The sequence below is a fragment of the Rhinopithecus bieti genome, unplaced genomic scaffold (assembly GCF_001698545.2).
Source record: "Rhinopithecus bieti isolate Rb0 unplaced genomic scaffold, ASM169854v2 scaffold_3040, whole genome shotgun sequence".
Taxonomy (NCBI): domain Eukaryota; kingdom Metazoa; phylum Chordata; class Mammalia; order Primates; family Cercopithecidae; genus Rhinopithecus; species Rhinopithecus bieti.
This window is the reverse complement of record NW_016804657.1, coordinates 2,036,216-2,056,506: the sequence shown is the minus strand read 5'-3', so window position 1 is coordinate 2,056,506 and position 20,291 is coordinate 2,036,216. Positions and strand designations below refer to the sequence as shown.

Below are 20,291 nucleotides of genomic sequence, written 5' to 3'. Positions count from 1 at the left end.
AAAAAAAAAAAAAAAAAAAAAAAAGAAGAGATCCCACTACATAGATACACTAAATTATTTTAAGAATATAATCCTGTCCAGGCGCAATGGTTCATGCCTGTAATCCCAAGGAGGCTGAGGCAGGAGGATTTCTTAAGCTCAGGAGCCTGAGACAAGCCTGGGTAACATAGTGAGACCTGGTCTCTACTAAAAAATTTAAAACAATCAGCCAGGCAGGATGGCACACACCTGTAGTCCCAACTACTCAGGGGGTTGAGGTGGGAAGATCACTTGAGCCCGGGAGGTAGATTGTAATGTGTGAATTATGCCAAAGAAATTTTAGAAATAAAAATATACCACTATGGATCTTAATAATGTTCTTTGAACACTGTTTCTGACACAACTACCATCTTTCAAAGCTCAACTCAGTTCCCACTTCTATGAAGTATTCTTTGGCTCCTCTTTTTCCCCTACTGCACTTTTTAACCTGTAGCACAATGAGTACTTTATTACACATGTCCTCATTTTCTAAACATCTCACCACATAATTTTGAGGTTAATTTTGAAAGTTAAATTTTTTTTTTGGTCACGGGGCTCTTTCAGGCATGTGGCAGATAGCTTCCAAATCCTCTACTGATAGAGAAAACAGGCACTTTTTTATTTGGCCACAGCGAGATGGCATAACACCTCACAGAGAAAAAAAAATACTTACATCTTCCGTGTCCTTAACCCGTAAAATCTGTTCCCTCAGGTCCTGTAAGTCATTAAACGTGGACTGAGCTGTAATAGAATATACTAGTGCAAAACCTTGGCCATTCTTCATATACAAATCCCTCATCGCTGTAAATTGCTCCTATGATTAAAAAATATGCAATTATAAATATATGATTTTTTGAATGTATACTGAAACAATTCAAAACAGCATACGTACAAGTGAGCAACTACATTTTTTATTACTTGCTATCCTGACAGAAAACAAGACATAACACATAGTTTCCAGCAATTCTGAGGTGACTAGAAACAATGACAGTAAACTATAGAATTAAAAAGGAATTCTTAACCACTTTAATTTGCTTTTGTGTGATTTAGAACTGTATATGATTTTTTAGAAACAGATCTTAATTTTGATCCTAAATAATTTTATTTGCAAATTTATGACACAACTACTGCCCAGGTGCTAACAATCTGAGGTATAAGCCCAATACTGAACTATGACTTAATCATCCAGCATCAATATCTCTACTAGCAGATTTTATCATCTTTCTTTTACTATTCCTATGGCATAGCAAGAATTTTATCATCTTGACAGTCAATAAACTCTTTTTATAAGCACTTGTTAATGGTCAGGGGCAATGACTCACATCTGTAATCCCAACACTTTGGAAGGCCAAGGCAGGTGGATCAATCACCCCAGGTCAGGAGTTAGAGACTAGCCTGGCCAACATGGTGAAACCCCGCCTCTACTAAAAATACAAAATTAGCCGGGCGTAGTGGTGCATGCCTGTAGTCCCAGCTACTCAGTAGGCTGAGGCGGGAGAATCACTTGAACCAAAGAGGCAGAGGTTGCACTGAGCCAAGATCATACTACTGCACTCAAGCCTGGGCAACAAGAGTGAAACTCTGTCTCGGGAAAAAAAAAAAAAAAAAAAAAAAAGAGCTTGTTCATGTATTTTCATTTTCCACCCTGTGAGAATAGTGCAATGACATATACCTTTCAGTTAAATTTACTAATTGTTAACATTTAGTCACTGAGCTTTAGTCATGCCAAATTAAGATGATTTGTTTTAATTTTAAACTTCCTTTTATCTGGTGACAATCATTACTGCATTTGTAACTACAGAGGTTAATACAAGACAAAATCTTATTTTAGAAAAGTTTTAGTGTTTTATATATATTATTTTAAAAGCACATACGGTAGAATATTAAAAATGTATATATCTTGGGTCTTTATATTAAGTAATTACACATTTTGGATCTTTTTACCTTTGGATGCATTAAACAGAAAAGACAAATCCACAAGGTTTCTTAAGCTTGTTGCTGCCTTGGCTTCCTTGCTCCCCATGACCATTACACCTCTATTTTGTCTACTACATCTAAAACAGTTCTGGTTGTTCTACCCTGGCTGACGTACTCTTTCTTGTATTCCAGGGAGTTAGCTATGCTACCACTCAATCATTTCTCCAGCTTCAAATTCGTCTATGGTCTGCCACAGGAATATGGCTGAGCTTCCTACACTGCTGCCAGTGTATTTTCTGGAAAAGATGTAAAAACTGGGAGTTTCCTGGATTTTTCACTGATAAGGTTTGCAACAGGCAACCTGAGTTCTGAAAATCCAATTTAAGAAAAGTCTTTACAGAACTGCTGTGGTTGGTGTCCCCTCCTATTGAGAATGCCAACCTCCTTCTTAAGGACAGTCTACAAGTTTCATCCATTCACAACAAATATCTACTAACAATGTTGTTGCCCTACCTTTTAAGGTAAAGCCAATAGGGTTTTCTGAGAGTTTGGATGTACACAGAATATAACAAAAAATACAGTCAAAGATGACTCCATGGTTTCAGGCATAACCAACTAAAAGGGTAGTATTTACTGAGATGGGAAAGAACGGAAAGACCCAGGTCAGGGAAAGGCTATCAGGAGTTCAGTTTGGACATGTTATGTTTGAGATGCTTATTAGACATACAAAAAGAGATACTGAAGAGGCAGTTAGATAGAAGAGCTTGAAGTTCAGAAAAGAAATGAGAGATAGGGATATTGTTTGGATGTTTGTCACCTCCAAACCTTATGCTGAAATGTAATCTGCAATGTTGGAGGTGAGGCCTGTGGGAGGTGTTTGGGTCATGGAGGCAAATCCCTCATGAATGGCTTAGTGCTATCCTCACGATTGTGAGTTCTCATGAGATCTGGTTGTTTAAAAGTGTGTGGCATCTCCCGCTCTCTCTTTGCTCTTGCCATGTAAAACACCTACTCCCCTTTGCCTTTCACTATGATTGTAAGATTCCTGAGGTGTTTACCAGAAGCAGATGCTGGAGCTATGCTTGTATAGCCTGCAGAACCATGAGCCAATTAAACCTCTTTTCTTCATAAATTATCTAGCCTCAGGTATTTCTTTACAACAATGCAAATGGCCTAATACAGACAGAGTTATAAAGTTAGTATTTATTAGGATACAGATTGTATTTAAAACCAAGCAACTAAAGATCTCCAAAGCAGTGTTGTTAGACAAGAGAAGTGCCAAGTATTGAACCCTGAGGTCCTCCAACATTAAGAGGTGGGGAAGATAAAGAGGAATTAGGAAAGGAGACATAGGAGTAACCAATGAGACGGAGAAAATCCGAAAAGTATTGTTTCTTGGAAGCCAAACGAATAAAGGTTTTACATTAGAAAGCAGTGATAAACTGAGTCAAAGGCTGCTGAAAAGTGAAGGGAGTTGAGGATATATTCAAGAGAATTATAAATGATGGATGGACCGTGGACCTGAAGCTATACGCAGACAGGGCTGAAGATATAAGGGATAATAAAAAGATGTTAGGATAAACGGATTACAGGTTGTAATGAAGTTGAAGGGCACTAAAGGAAATGAGATGGCTTGGGTGCAGTGACTCACACCTGTTATCCCAGCACTTTGGGAGGCCAAAGACAGGAGGATCCCTTGAGTCCAGGAGTTCAAGACCAGCTTGGACAACATAGTGAGACCCTGTCTCTACAAAAAACAAACAGACAAACAAACAAAAACACCTAGGTGTGGTGGTGTGCGCCTGCAGTAGCACCAGCTCCTTAGGAGGTGATGGTGGGAAGATTTCTTGACCCTGGGAGATTGAAGCAGAAGTGATCTGTGTTCACACCACTGCACTCCAGCCTGGGTGACAGAGAGAGACCCTGTTTCAAAACAAAAATCAAAACAAAACAAAACAAAAAGAGGAAGTGAGATGGATAAAGAAAAAAGTAGTGAGTAGTGGAGGATAAGAAGCTTGGAAATTAGATTAGGGAGGTATTATATACTGGTAATCACACAGTCTAGGGTAAAACCATGGTATGAATGCCTTAAAGGTAGGATGGGCATCAAGGAACTGACAGGCCAAGCCAGGGTAGTAAATTATCTATGTGTGAGAGAGCAAAAATCTTCAAAGAGTAAGGAGTGATTTTGAGACAAGATTAAGCAGCTGTTTGCAAGGTTTTACGCAAGGCACCGGGGACATAAACAAGCAAATAGGCCTTATAACACAGCATGTCGAGTGCTATGATGGGAGACAGACACGATATTGGAAAGCACAAAGTAAAGATCTCTGTGATAGAGAACTTCCATCTTACAATTTGAACAGAGAAAAAAGAAAGAATGCCCGTACACTGTGGATGTGATTAAAAAAAAAAAGTATAAAGTATTCTTTTAGCTATTGGGGTTTCTGGAAACAAAGGGGAATTCTGCTGATTCAGAAGCTAAAAACATTAGGGAGTAGGAAGGTGGGAGAGGGAGAGATAGCTTGATTCAGCTGATGTAAGATGTAGTTTCAGAAGGTCTTTACCAGCAGCTTGCTGTGAGGGCAAAGGTCCCTGTTAAAAGTTAAGATTCATTTTCCCAAAAAAGCATGGAAAAATATAGTATAATTAGTACTATATTGTTGTATAATATCACTCCAATTTGCTTACACGCTTTTTTGGACTATCTGAAATGTTTCCATCATTTATAAAAATTATAGTGGAAAACTTTGTGCTGAATTTTAAACAACTTATCACATTTAAGAATGCCAGCCAGGTGCCATGGCTCACACCTATAATCCCAGCACTTTCATAAGCAGAGCCAGGAAGAACACTTGAGGCCAGGAATTCGGGATTAGTCTGGGCAACACAGAGAGACTACCTCTAAAAAAAAATTTTTTTTTTATTAGCCAGGGGTGATGGTACGTGCCTGTAGTTCTAGCCACCCAGGAGGCTGCAGCAGGAAGATTGCTTGAGCCCAGGAGACTGCAGTGAGCTATGATTGCACCACTACACCCTAGCCTAGGCGATAGAGCAAGACCCTGTCTCCTAAGAAAAACAAAAGACGGGCCGGGCGCGGTGGCTCAAGCCTGTAATCCCAGCACTTTGGGAGGCCGAGATGGGCGGATCACGAGGTCAGGAGATCGAGACCATCCTGGCTAACACGGTGAAACCCCGTCTCTACTAAAAATACAAAAACTAGCCGGGTGAGGTGGCGGGCGCCTGTAGTCCCAGCTACTCGGGAGGCTGAGGCAGGAGAAGGGCGTAAACCCGGGAGGCGGAGCTTGCAGTGAGCTGAGATCTGGCCACTGCACTCCAGTCCGGGTGACAGAGCGAGACTCCGCCTCAAAAAAAAAAAAAAAAAAAAAAAAAACGAACCCATCCATTTTAAAGCTAGGAATTGCCTAATGTGTCAAGTCTATGTGTATGGAGAAAAATAAACAAATAAAAGCAAAGATTGCTTCATGTATGTATTTTGTGTGCAGCATAACTGGAAACCATAAGTTATTAATAAAAAATTATAAAGGTGATGGTATTACTGAAGATAAGAAGAATAAAAGCAAATACACAATTCCATACTGTATAACAGACATTATGCCAAATGATTTATAATTATCTCATTTGCTTATCACAAACACCTTATGATGTACTAACATCATTATACTCATTTAAAGATTAGAAAAAGGAGGCTCAAAGTAATCCTAAATCTTCTGAGGAAGATTTTTGTCTTCCTCAGAAAACATGTATCTGTCACCAGCCCCTAGAGATGTCAAAATGCTAGTGAAAACAAAAAATTATAAAAATTAATGACTATGGTGCCAAAAGACAGGTCTTATTTAAACCCACAGAAATACAAATATTAGTTAAAATTCTAAATTTAAAATACATTTAAAAAAATCATTGATAGCATAATCCTTACCTCAATGTAGGAAGAAACCCAACACACAGATTATTACAGCTGAACTTTGTGATACGTGAGCATTAACTACATCACAGTTGATTTCATATTACTTAAGAATCCCTATGTTCAGAGAATTTCTTCTTAATCAGAATGATTACTTTTACTCAGAATTATTTGGATGACAAAACCTACTCAGATGACAAAACCTGCTCACAAATTAAAATCTATCAAAAAAAGAGAAAATATCCTTACTGTCCCTGCAGTATCCAGGATTTCGAGCATACACTGTTGGCAATCGACTTCAACTTGCTGTGGGGCAAAAAAAGAAAAGTTAAAAGTAACATCAAAATCTCATTCTGTTTTCTTCCCCTGTCTTCCATCAAAGTATCTACTAACAAATACAAAGCCTTTCTCCAGCAGTATGCTGTATGGCTGGGGGTAAACTTGGTACCACAAAAAAGAATAGCAGTCTCAAGTACAGGCTATTCATATTACAGAAGCCAAGATGGTTAATGCTGAGTTTAGATATTTTCTGACCTCTGTAATGATTCTTATTTGTTCTTAGTAAAGACAAAAGTCATAATTTTGGAATTTAAGGAAAACTTCAATGAACAAGTATAGTTCTAACAGAAAAAAGTATATATGCCTATTTATATTAGCTCCAAAGAAAACAAAGTACAAAAATATTAAATGGCTCAAAACGCACACTAGATTTTGGGGTAAAAAAAAATCTTGCCAACTTACCATGTTCAAGTTGTTAAAATTTTACTAAAACATGCAGAAAATTAATACATAGTAAAATTTGAGTTTAAGACATAAAAGAAACACAGAAGTACTCAAATAAACAGCAATGAGCTAAAACAGTCCTCAAGACTAAGGCACTTTTCTAGAAAAGCTCTATGTGAAAGGTGAAATTTTATACACTGAGTTCTATTTACCCACTGATCTTATAAAAGAAGAGAAGGCTGGTCTAAAGAAAGTATCAACTACCAACTGCGTGGAAAACTATTTTAATAAAGAAGGGATTAAGAAAAGTTAGTCCTTTAGAATTTTAGGTACAGATCTTGCTTTGCAGTTAAAGCTTTAACTAGCAACTTACTTTAGGGAAATTTCAGTAGAGCAACACTGTCTTCTAAATAAATGTGCTAACCTAAAGACTATTTTAAACTCTGCTTCTGCGTCAGATCAGACATTGATGAGGGGCACCACTGGTCAGACCACAAACTCATCCCCCCCGCCACTTATGGGACAAGTGTGATAATCTGCAAAATGTGTAACTGGGATTGCTCAATGAATAATCAATTAGGACTACAGTTTCTCGATGTATCTAGAGCATAATTTTGTTTCCAATTTGAAGACAATGAAACTGCTCTGCTAGTAGTGCTTCATGGACTAACATATTAATTCAACAAAAGTTACAGCACTCTTAAAGGTAAATTCTAAAAACATTTTCAAAAGCAATCCTTTCCTATTAAAGTTTAATCTTTTAAAAAAATATCCTTGGCTACTAGCCTTTTATAACCCCCATTCCACCCAATATATTTGACAAATAAAATAATGAAAAATTTCCACAACTCTAGCTGGTCTTCTACAGAATATTTTTTGTCAAGACCAAGTACCTAATTTTTTTTCCCTTTTAAATAGTCTTTATTTATTATAGCAGTTTTAGGTTCACAGCAAAACTGAGAGGAAGGTGCAAAGATTTCCCACATACTCCCTGCCACCACAAATGCATAGCCTCACCCCACTATCAACATCCTGCACCAGAGTGGTACATTTGTTACAACTGATGAACATATCGTTATCACCAAGAGTCCACAGTTTACATTAGGATTTTCTTTTGGCATTGTACATTCTGTGGGTTTTGACAAATGTATGGCATGTAACCCAATTACAGTATTACACAGACTCTAATTTGTTTGTAGTCTAAAGATGAAATACCTTTAAACGTATAAAACTAAACAAAATAAAATGTTTAGTCTCTGGATAACTTCAAGCATAAAGGTGGTCTTAACTTTTGGTAACAAAAGAGTAAGTTGAAAACATACCTACTATTTATATGTAATTTTTTCATATGTGGCAATATTCCCCACCTGGAAAATGTTCACATTAAGGAACAAGTCACTAATTAGTAACAGAACATAGAGCTCTGAATATCGAAGTAGTATTTTGTAAGAAATATTCTGTCTTGATGAAACTTTTAAAAACATATGCACAACATTTGCATCATTTCTCAAAACTATTTTCAAAAAGCAAATGTACAGATCAAATTTTAACATCATACGGAACTACTTGTAAACGTGTGTACAAGTTTCACATTTTACCTTTCTGTAGGAATCTTCTATTGTTGGGTCATATTTTTCAACAAAAATTCCCTGAACAAACTGAACTGTCTGGGAAAAAAAAATAAGAGAAATATTAAAAAATTAAAGGAAAAACTCCTTTGAATGTTACTTAACCTCACAAGTTATAATGATTAATTGAAATTATGTGAAAATTCTGGGTAAACACATAAATGTAAAGTATATCATTATCTTTCAATATAAGGATACAATCATAATTAAGAGTACATTTATTATGAAAGGAGGTAGTCATGTTAAAAGCTGTCATCAATACTGATGATAATACACTGTTACATTGTTTTAAAATACAGGGATACAAATAACATGTCTGAACTAATTAAAAAATGAAAAATTATCAGTATTTAACTCCTACTGCCCCTTTGTACATCTATAGTAACTTTTATCCCATGCCCTCTGCGCTTAATGGAGTGACAAAGGTTCTAATTTCTTTTTTTAAACACAGGGTCTTTGCTATGTTGCCTGGGCTGGCCTTGAACTCCTGAACTCAAGAGATCCTCCCGCCTCAGTCTCCCAGGTAGCTGGGACCTCAAGCACCATCTGGCTTAAATTTTTTTAAAGCCTTTCTAAATTGTGGTGGAAAAGAGAAAGGGAAATTTAAACTTACTGAATGTCTATTATGTTCCAGACATTAAGCTAGTCACTTTTAATTTATAACCACATTCAAATTTCACTTTCGTCCCAGAAATAGTTATTCTTCCTATTTGCCAGCTGAGATTCAAACATACATCTTCCTGATTCTAAAGCCTTACTTTTTCCATTGGAAAATACTGCCCATTCGTCTTTTTCAGATATTACCTACTTTTATCTTAAAGGCATCTAAAAACACATACTAGAAAATACGTATTTATCATTCAGTAAGTGAAAAAAGTACAGAAGATGGTTTTAAGATATTGCCTAGATAACTTTAAAATAGGGTCTGGTACATTGTTGCCTAAAAAGCAAGGGTAAGAATGTGGACTAAGGTCATCTACACTTAAATTACTCAGAGGAATATTTGATATACTATTTTAGCTTGAGCTAAAGAGATTAACTCAAATATAGTAAACAAACTTCTTTCTCCTACTAAGCTTCTATTATTCAAAGGCAACTCAAGATAAAATCACAACAAAAACTTTAATCATCACTTTTATCAAGGATTTAATCACCTCATCTTCTAAGTATGCCACATAATTTAAACATAAAAAGCAGTCTATGCTGGATGCAGTGGCTCATGCTGCACTCCTAGTACTTTAGGAGGCCAAGGCAGGAGGATTGCTTGAGCTCAGGAATTTGAGACCAACCTGGGCAACGTAGTGAGACTTTGTCTCTACAAAAAATTTAAAAATTAGCCAGGGGTGGTGGCATGCACCTGTAGTCCCAGCTACTTGGGTGGCTAAGGTGGGAGGATTCCTTGAGCCTAGGAGGTTGAGGTTGTAGTGAGCCATGATCATGCCACCGCACTCCAGGGGAAGATGCTGATTCAAAAAAAAAAAAAATACTTTGGGAGGCCGAGGTAGGCGGATCACGAGGTCAGGAGATTGAGACTATGGTGAAACCCTGTCTTCACTAAAAAATACAAAAGGCCGGGCGCCGTGGCTCAAGCCTGTAATCCCAGCACTTTGGGAGGCCAAGACGGGCGGATCACGAGGTCAGGAGATCGAGACGATGCTGGCTAACAGGGTGAAACCCTGTCTCTACTAAAAAATACAAAAAAAAAAAAAAAAACTAGCCGGGCGAGGTGGCGGGCGCCTGTAGTCCCAGCTACCCGGGAGGCTGAGGCAGGAGAATGGCGTAAACCCGGGAGGCGGAGCTTGCAGTGAGCTGAGATCCGGCCACTGCACTCCAGCCTGGGAGACAGAGTGAGACTCCGTCTCAAAAAAAAAAAAAATTAGCTGGGCGCAGTGGTGAGCGCCTGCAGTCCCAGCTAATTGGGAGGCTGAGGCAGAAGAATGGCGTGAACCCGAGAGGCGGAGCCTGCAGTGAGCCGAGATCTCGCCACTGCACTCCCGCCTGGGCGGGAAAAAAAAAAAGGCAGTCTAATATGGCTTCCTAATATGCTTTAGGCTAGAGCAGAGGTTCTCAAACTATGGTCCAAGGCAGAGGCTCCCTAAGGCCAAACTATCTTCCTAACAATACTAAGATGTACTCTTCTTCTTCTCTCAGAAGTTTACAGTGGTATCTTCCAAAATAGAACATGTGCTATTCCAAGAGACTGGATACAGAAAGAAGCAGGCATAAGAGCCCATGTTATGCCTATAAGCCAGACATTAATAAGACTTGCACAAATGCAAAACAATCCAACACTTCTCATTTCTTTCTTACTAAAAGTAATGTTTTACTACTCCTCTGAATCTTATCCTCTGTCTTAATTTTCAGGGACATCTCATTCATTCATTCACATAGATTATAATTTTATTCCTCAGGTTTTTGTACTCGATCATCTCCTCTTTTCCTCTCCTGTATCCTCATTTTCCTCTCCAGTGGAGAGGAATTGCCCCAGCATACAAATATGCTTTACTATCTCCAATTCTATAACAAAAACAAAAACCTCCCTTAACCCCAATATCTCTCCAGTTTCTGCCCCCATTCTCTGTCCCCTCTTATAATCAAGCTTCTTCAAATGTCTATATTCCATTTCCTCAGCTCTCATTTACTCTTCAACCCACCCCACTATGGTTATGGCAACATGACCTGACGAAAGCTGCTTTCTTTACCATGTCCAACTACCTCTATGCTCTCTGATCATCTCTTTCCTCTTTTTTACCTGACTTTTGAGCAATCAAGTAAAGACATCTTCTATGCTAGATCCTCCAATCCTATGCACTTTCTAAAGGTTGACAGGTACTCAGAGCTCAGTACTGGGCTCTGCTCTTCTCTCTCTAGTATCTCCCTAGACCTCTTTCACTCCTATGGATTTTTTTCCAAAATTATTTCTGAAAAGGTAATTCATGGACATAGCAACAAACTCAAAAGGCATAAAAGTCTATGCACTGATAACTAAGCTTATCTACCACCCTTGTTCCCAGCTATCCAATCCCACTCCCAAGAAAGTAACTGATGTTATCCATAGCTTATTTAACCTTGCAGAGATACTCTATGATTTTACAGGTATCTGCCCTCAGCCTACATTTTTTAAAATATAAAACACAAATTATAGTCTACACTGTTTAGTACCTTTTTTCTCTCTAATAATACATCTTGGATATCATTACATATTGGTATATATAGAGCTATTGCATTCTTTCTAATGGCTGTATTCTACTCTGGAAATGTATTAAAATTTACTTAACTAGCCCCTTAATGGAACACATTTAGGTTGTTTCCAGACTCTGGTCACTGTAAAGAATGTTGCAATGTTCCTTAACCACGCCATTTTGCACATGTGAACTTACATGTGGGCTACATTTTTAGAGATGGAATCTTTGAATTCAAAGTTATATGCCAATAAAAATGACAGATATTCTCAAACATTCTCGACAGAGGCACTAATTTACACACCTAACAGTAATGTAACTCTCATGAAATTAAATATCACCATATTGATGGCACCCAAAGTCATATCACCGGTCTCTCTCTTTTATTACTTCAACATGTCACAAACATAAAATTTGGCTTGACTCTTTGATTTGGACTCTCACTGCTCATTCTCCACTGTTTCCCTTCTTTTTTTAATCCATCCATAATACTAGTAGCTCAAACTAGAAACTTGGGAGCCATCCTTGACAGCTCCTTCTCTCCTAGTCCCCATCTAGCACCAAGTTATGTCAGTTCTACCACGTATTCAATCCTCAAACATCTACTTCTCTCTTCTCCATTGCCATGGTCCTAATCCAAGCTTCCATAAACAATGACCTGGTATACTGTATTAACTCTCAATTTGTCTCCCACATCCACTCTGCCTTTCTTCTAAATCAATCTGTATTTTTCTTTCAGAGTATCTCTCTCACAAGTATAACCAAGTAGTTCTTTGTTTAATTGTGTATTTATTGCATCTCCTCCACTACAATGCAAGCTCCATGAGAAACTATGACTGTTTTTGTTCACTCCTGTGACCCTAGACTCTGACATTGTAGAAGCTCAGTAACTATTTACTAAATAAAAACAGCATGAACACAAAACTGACCTTCATTCCATGTAAGTCTAGGGTGGAAGCAGGCTAGGAATTATCCCACTAGAATCTGTAATAATCAGTTTCCCCCACTACAATGTAAATTCCTTAAAAATGAGAACAATCTTACTCCTCTCTGAATCATAAACACTGGTGCTTGACATGTAAGATAGTCAATAAATATTTGATAAATGTAAGAATAAATGAGCCAACGTTACAAAAGTATACATCTGTGGTTATTAAATGATTTCCTGTCCTTTGTGGGGCAGATACCAGATATATAATAATGCCACCTTTTCTCTTTGGCGTCTAGAAGTCTGAAAGCAAGGAAATATCAAAATTCTTCTTGTATTATACTTATCAGTTACAGTTAGGTGGCTAACTTACCAGAGCAGACTTCCCAACGCCTCCTGAACCAAGGACCACTAGCTTGTACTCACGCATGATGTGATCTGTTTAAATACTGACGATCTGAAAAACAAACAAATAAAAAAATCAAAGATTAAGAAACATACTAACAGCCTAATAATGTACAACTACTACATCAAATATAGGAGTTTGTTTTGTTTTTTCCTTGTAAGACTATCAAAGGGACAACAGAAGCTACATGGCAAAATCCATATAGATTTTAACATAAGTTTATAGGATTACTTTCAGACATTTTAATTCACTGAAGATCATCTTTGACTAGGCATCAATTATGTTCATATTACTTCTAAGAATCTTTGATTAGAAAACAAGATGATTAAATCCAACAGTTGATAATCTTATGACTACAATGATAAACCCAATTCTTTGCAAAGCTATCATTTAAACAACTTATGTACTTTTAAAAAATATTCACTCATGAGCTTTAATATAATGTATAGGCTATTTTACTTGCTTAAAATATTCTACAGTAATTCTACACTATTTTGTTCATTATTGTATTACAGCTGAACCATTTAAAATGTCATCCTGAAAATAATTAAAGATGTTAACAGGAGATCAGATGAAACTGCTAAACACTATAGGCAGTTATTAGCAATACACGACGTAAGGCCCAAATGGCCAGAGAAAATAAAAGGAACATAAACTTTATTTTTTACCTCCATGGTTATCTTAAAAGGTATAAAGACAGGAAATAATTTTCAATGGCCATGGTGGAATAACTAGAAACAGACTTTTCAACCCACAGTAACAGCCAGAACAGTGAACAAAAAAATATAAAACTCTTTTAGATACTAGATAAAAGCAGTGTAGGACTGTGATTTCTGAGATGCAAAAGAATGAAGTGAGACCTAACCTGCCCTGGCTTTCTGCCTAGAGGCACTTTTCAGACTATGGTGAAGGGAGAAAAACCTCAAGCAGAGCTTAGAAGTGTGCCAGAGAAGTGGAAGCTAAGCATATAAAATTCCAGAAATCTGCATAAGGATTCACTTGAGTCTGGCTAAGCACTAAGCAGCACACAGACTAACTTCAAAAGGTAAGGCAAAGAATAGAGGTTTACAGGTGGAACAATTCCCAGAGTCATACGGTTCTGACTAGAAGTCTTCCTTGTTGAAAAACCAGGAATTCACTAGAAACCTCAGAAGACTCTTATCTTAGTAGTAGAGCTAAATAAGCTCTAAAGTAAATGATATTCTAGATGCTTCCTAACAAAGCTTAAAACAAGGCTCAAAAGGATGGAGTTGGTCCATGTGTAACTCAACCACTTATCTAAACAAAATCCAAAATTCTTTAAAAGAAGCAGAAAAAAAAAATTCCACCACTCAATCATATAAAATTAACAATGTCCAGCATCCAATAAAAAATTAATAGAAATGTGAAGAAAGAAAATGTGACCTGAAACCAGAGTGAAATAAGTCAGCTGAAACCATCCCAGAAACAAGATGATGAAATTAGCCAATGAGGACTCTAAAACTATTATAAATATGCTCAAAAATTTAAAGAAAAAAAAAATGAGGAAGAAAATGGTACACATAATAAGAACCAAAAAGAACTTAAGAGTATTCAGGCTGGGCACAGTGGCTCATGCCTGTAATCCCAGCACTTTGGGAGGCCGAGGTGGGTGGATCACGAGGTCAGGAGATCAAGACCATCCCGGCTAACACAGTGAAACCCCGTCTCTACTAAAAATACAAAATATTAGCCAGGCGTGGTGGCGGGCATCTGCAGTCCCAGCTACTCAGGAGGCTGAGGCAGGAGAATGGCATGAACCCGGGAGGTGGAGCTTGCAGTGAGCCAAGATCGTGCCACTGCATTCCAGCCTGGGTGACAGAGCGAGACTCCATCTCAAAAAAAAAAGAACTTACAGTATTCAAAAACAGTATGTGAAATAAGAATATCACTGGAGGGTATTAACAATATATGAAATACCACAGAAGGAAAGTTCAGGGGATCTGAAGACACAGTAATAGAAAATACCCAAATTCAAACGTAGCTAAAATGTGATGAGAATAAGGGGAAAGAAGAGAAGGGGAAAGGGAGACAGGAGAGAGGGAACAAAGAATCAAGGGTAGAAGGACTAGGGGTGTAATAAGAAAGGAAAGAAAAAGACTAGAACTACAGGACAATATCAAGTCATCAAGCAGTATAATATATATGTAACTGGAATGGCGAGCAGTGGTAGCATTTGAAGAAATAATGACATTTTCAAAATTTGATAAAACTGATACATCTGGCCAGGTACGGTGGCTTATGCCTGTAATCCCAGCACTTTCGGAGGCCAAGATAGGCAGATCACTTGAGGCCAGGAGTTAGAGACCAGCCTGGATAATATGGTGAAACTTCATCTCTACCAAAAATACAAAAAATTAGCTGAGTGTGGTAGCATGTGCCTGTGGTCCCAGCTACTTGGGAGGCTGAGGTAGGAGGACTCCTTGAACTCAGAAGGCAGAGGTTGCAGTGAGCTGCGATTGTCCCACAGCACTCCAGCCTGAGTGACAGAGTGAAACCCTGTCTCAAAAAAAAAAAAAAAAAAAAAAAAGACACATCTACACATCCAAGTAACTCAATGAGCCCGCCTCCTGAAGGAGTATAAACACAAAGAAAACCACAACGAGGCAGAATAATCAAATTCCCGAAAAGCTGTCAACAGAAACTCTTACAAGAAGCCAGAAGAAAAAAATTTACATAGAAACAAAGTTAAAATATACAGACTTCAGCCAGGCACGATGGCTCACGCCTGTAATCCCAGCACTTTGGGAGCCGAGGTGGGTGGATTGCCTAAGCTCAGGAGTTTGCCAACAGCCTGGGCAACATGGTGAAACCCCGTCTCTACCAAAATACAAAAAATTAGTTGGGCGTGGTGGCATGAGCCTGTAGTCCCAGCTACTCGGGAGGCGGAGGCAGGAGAATCGCTTGAACCCAGGAGGCAGTGGTTACAGTGAGCCGAGAGATTGAGCCACAGCACTGCAGCCTGGGCAACAGAGTGAGACTCCATCTCAAAAAAAAAAAAAAAATACACACACACACACACACACACACACACACAGAGAGACTTCTTGTGAAGCTATGCAAGACAAAAAAATGGAACATTTATAAAACAAAGAAAAAAATCAGTCAACCTAGAATGATAAATACAATGAATATATGTTGAAGAAATGGAAGTAAAAGATTTTCTCAGACTTTATCCTCCTGGTGGGGCGGGAAAATAAAAGCTGGAGGCAAAAGTTCACCAGCATACATTTAAATCATGAATAATTTTTTTTTTTTTTTTTTTTGAGACAGGGTCTCACTCTGTTGCCCAGCTTGGAGCACAAGGAGTACAGTGGTGCGATGGTAGCTCACTGCAGCCTCAAATTTCTAGGCTCAGGCAATCTTCCCACCTCAGCCTCCTGAGCAGCTGGCACTACAGGAGTGCACCACCACACCTGGCTAACGTTTCTAACTTTTTTTGTAGACACAGGGTCTCACTATGTTACCTAGGCTGGTCTCAAACCCCTGGGCTCAAAGGCTCCTCCCACCTTGGCCTCCCAAAGTGCTGGGATTACAGGTATGAGCTAGCACACCCAGCCACAAGAGTAATTTCACCACTTAGAGCAAAAATGATAACAATCACTGGGTTTACATGTAGAAGTAAAATATATTACAATAGTAGAAGAGAGAGAAATAGAATACTGAAGGTTCTTAGATTGTATCTGAAGTAATACAGCACGTTTTGAAGTAAATTGTCATATGTTAAAGAAGTATATTGTAAGTCCCTGAGCAACCACTAAAAATAAACAAACAAAATTCAACTCAGGCCGGGCGTGGTGGCTCACGCCTATAATCCCAGCACTTTGGGAGGCTGAGATGGGTGGATCACCTGAGGTCAGGAGTCCGAGACCAGCCTGCCCAACATGGCAAAACCCCATCTCTACTAAAAATATAAAAAGTAGCCGGGCATGGTGGCAGGTGCCTGTAATCCCAGCTATGTGGGAGGCTGAGGCAGGAGAACTGCTTAAACCCGGGAGATGGAGGTTGCAGTGAGTTGAGATTATGCCACTGCACTCCAGTCTGGGCAACAGAGCGAGATTCCATGTCAAAAACAAAAAAATTTTTTTCAACTCAATCAAAAAGAATGTTATGAAAAATGCAAACAAATAAGCAAAAAATAGCGAAGAAAAAATTGGGACAAATACAAAAGGCAAGATGGCAGAATTGAAAGGAAATCACATCATTACATTAAATGCAAATTGTCTAAACATTCCAATTCAAAGGCAATATAAAAAAGTAAGACCTAACTATATGTTGCTTCAAGAAACAATCTTTAAATGCAGATACAGGAAAAAACATCTATTGATAACAAAGTCACAATTGCTGCTAATATTACTGCTGTGTTTTGTTGCCTGCATTCAAAATAGAAAGAAATACTAAATTTCATTCAGAGATTAGTGGAAAAAAAAAAAGATACATAGATATACAAATATTTTTTCTTTCTATGAGAGTATTGGGAACCCTGGATTAAGAATCCCTACCTACTCTAAACAGTTACCAGTTTAGGCTACTTTAGTCCAGTTCTCAAACTTTTTGGTTTCAAGTCTTTTTTATAAACTCTAACTTTTGTTTTTTTCTTGAGACAGGGTCTCACTCTTTGCTCAGGCTGGAATGCAGTGGCACAATCACAACTCACTGCAGTCTTCACTTCCCTTGCTCAAGTAAGTGATCCTTCCGCCTCAGCCTCCTGAGTAGCTGGGACTACAGACATGCACTACCACAACTGGGTAATTTTCTTTTTTTTTCTCTCTCTCTCTTTTGCAGGGACAGGATCTCACTATGTTGCGCAGGCTAGTCTCAAACGATTCAGATTCCCAAAAGTGAGAATCACTTGTGCCCAGGAGTTTGAGACTAGCCTGGACAACATAATCGAAGAGGCCATCAAGTAAGGCTCAAGACGCTTCGGCCTCCCAAAGTGCTGAAATTATAGGTGTGAACCAGCATGCCAAGCCAACACTTTTACATTCTTTTTTTTCCCCAACAATATCAATAATCACTTTATTTTGTTATACTTTAAATTCTGGAATACATGTGCAGAAAGTGCAGGTTTGTTACATAGGTATACATGTGCCATGGTGGTTTGCTGCACCCATCAACCCGTCATCTACATTAGATATTTCTCCTAATGCCATCCCTCCCCTTGCCCCCCACCCCCCAATAGGTCCTGGCGTGTGACCTTCCCATCCCTGTGTCCATGTGCTCTCACTGTTCAAATCCCACTTATGAGTGAGAACATGCAGTGTTTGGTTTTCTGTTCCTGTGTTAGTTTGCTGAGAATGACGGTTTCCAGCTTCATCCACTGCCCTGCAAAGGACATGAACCCATTCTTTTTCATGGCTGCATAGTATTCCATGGTGTATATATGCCACATTTTCTTTTCCAGTCTATCATTGATGGGCATTTGGGGTTGGTTCCAAGTCTTTTCTATTGTGAACAGTGCTGCAATAAACATACAGGTGCGTGCATCCTAATAGTAGAATGATTTATAATCCTTTGGGCATATACCCAGTAATGGGATTGCTGGGTTAAATGGTATTTCTGGTTCTAGATCCTTGAGGAATCACCACACTGTCTTCCACAATGTTTGAACTAATTTACACTCCTACCAACAATGTAAAAGTGTTCCTATTTCTCCACATCCTCTCCAACATCTGTTGTTTCCTGGCTTTTTAATAATCACTATTCTAACTGGCGTGAGATGGTATTTCATTGTGGTTTTGATTTGCATTTCTCTAACGACAGTGATGATGAGCTTTTTTTCATGTTTGCTAGCTCCATAAATATCTTCTTTTAAGAAGCATCTGTTCATATCCTTTGCCCANAATTTACACTCCTACCAACAATGTAAAAGTGTTCCTATTTCTCCACATCCTCTCCAACATCTGTTGTTTCCTGGCTTTTTAATAATCACTATTCTAACTGGCGTGAGATGGTATTTCATTGTGGTTTTGATTTGCATTTCTCTAACGACCAGTGATGATGAGCTTTTTTTCATGTTTGCTAGCTCCATAAATATCTTCTTTTAAGAAGCATCTGTTCATATCCTTTGCCCACTTTTTGATGAGGTTGGTTTTTTTTCTTGTAAATTTGTTTAAGTTCCTTGTAGATTCTGGATATTAGCCCTTTGTCAGATAGATGGGTTGCAAAAATTTTCTCCCATTCTGTAGGTTACCTGTTCACTTTGCTGATAGTTTCTTTTGCTGTGCAGAAGCTCTCTGGTTTCATTAGATCCCATTTATGGGATTTTGGCTTTCGTTGCCATTGCTTTTGGTGTTTTAGTCATGAAGACTGCCCATGCCTATGTCCTGAATAGTATTGCCTAGGTTTTCTTCTCGGGTTTTTATGGTTGTAGTCTCACATTTAAGTCTTTAATCCATCTTAAATTTTGCATAAGGTGTAAGAAAGGAGTCCAGTTTCAGTTTTCTGCATATGACTAGCCAGTTTTCCCAACATCATTTATTAAATAAGGAATCCTTTCTCCATTGTTTTTGTCAGGTTTGTCAAAGACCAGATGGTTGTAGATGTGTAGTGTTATTTCTGAGGCCTCTGTTCTGTTCCATTGCTCTATATATCTGTTTTGGTACCAGTACCATGCTGTTTTGGTAGCTGTAGCCCTGTAGTATAGTTTGAAGTCAGTGTGATACCTCCAGCTTTGTTCTTTTGTCTTGGCTATATGGGCTGTTTTTTGGTTCCGTATGAAATTTGAAGCAGTTTTTTTCTAATTCTGTGAAGAAACTCAATGGTAGCTCGATGGGGATAGCGTTGAATCTATAAATTACTTTGGGATATTGATTCTTCCTATCCATGAGCATGGAATGTCTTTCCATTTGTTTGTGTCCTCTCTTATTTCCTTGTGCAGTGGTTTGTAGTTCTCCTTGAAAAGGTCCTTCACATCCTTTCTAAGTTCTATTCCTAGGTATTTTATTCTCTTGGTAGCAACTGTGAATGTGAGTTCACTCATGATTTTGCTATTATTGGCGTATAGAAATGCTTGTGATTTTTGCACATTGATTTTGTATCCTGAGACTTTGCTGAAGTTGCTTATCAGCTTAAGGAGTTTTTGGGCTGAGACAATGGAGTTTTCTAAATATACAATCATCTCATCTGCAGAGACAATTTGACTTCCTCTCTTCCTATCTGAATACCCTTTCTTTCTTTCTCTTGCCTGACTGCCCTGGCCAGAACTTCCAATACTATGTTGAACAGGAGTGGTGAGAGGGCATCCTTGTTTTGTGCCAATTTTCAAAGGGAATGCTTCCAGTTTTTGCCCATTCAGTATGATATTGGCTGTGGGTGTGTCATAAATAGCTCTTACTATTTTGGGATATGTTCCATCAATACTTAGTTTATTGAGTGTTTTTAGCATGAAGGGGTGGATTTTATCAAAGGCCTTTTCTGCATCTATTGAGATAATCATGTGTTTTTTGTCATTGGTTCTGTTTATATGATGGATTACATTTACTGATTTGCATATGTTGAACCAGCCTTGCATCCCAGGGATAAAGCCGACTTGATTGTGGTGAAT

At 38.3% G+C, this 20,291-nt stretch overlaps 1 protein-coding gene across 4 annotated transcripts in view; it reads right to left on the bottom strand.

Moving 5' to 3' along the window:
- The window catches only part of RAP1A (RAP1A, member of RAS oncogene family), a 94,555-nt gene that overhangs the window by 8,566 nt on the left and 65,698 nt on the right, over positions 1-20,291 (bottom strand). For all 4 annotated transcript variants that reach the window (XR_001885027.1, XM_017869682.1, XM_017869681.1 and 1 more), the window contains 4 exons: positions 12,695-12,778; positions 8,182-8,250; positions 6,110-6,166; positions 692-832 (listed from right to left, as the gene is read on the bottom strand). Coding sequence is in view for 3 of the 4 variants with exons in the window: in XM_017869682.1 (XP_017725171.1) it covers positions 692-832; positions 6,110-6,166; positions 8,182-8,250; positions 12,695-12,751 (324 nt within the window). In the remaining variant the exon portion in view is untranslated. The remainder of the gene's footprint in view (positions 1-691; positions 833-6,109; positions 6,167-8,181; positions 8,251-12,694; positions 12,779-20,291) is intronic.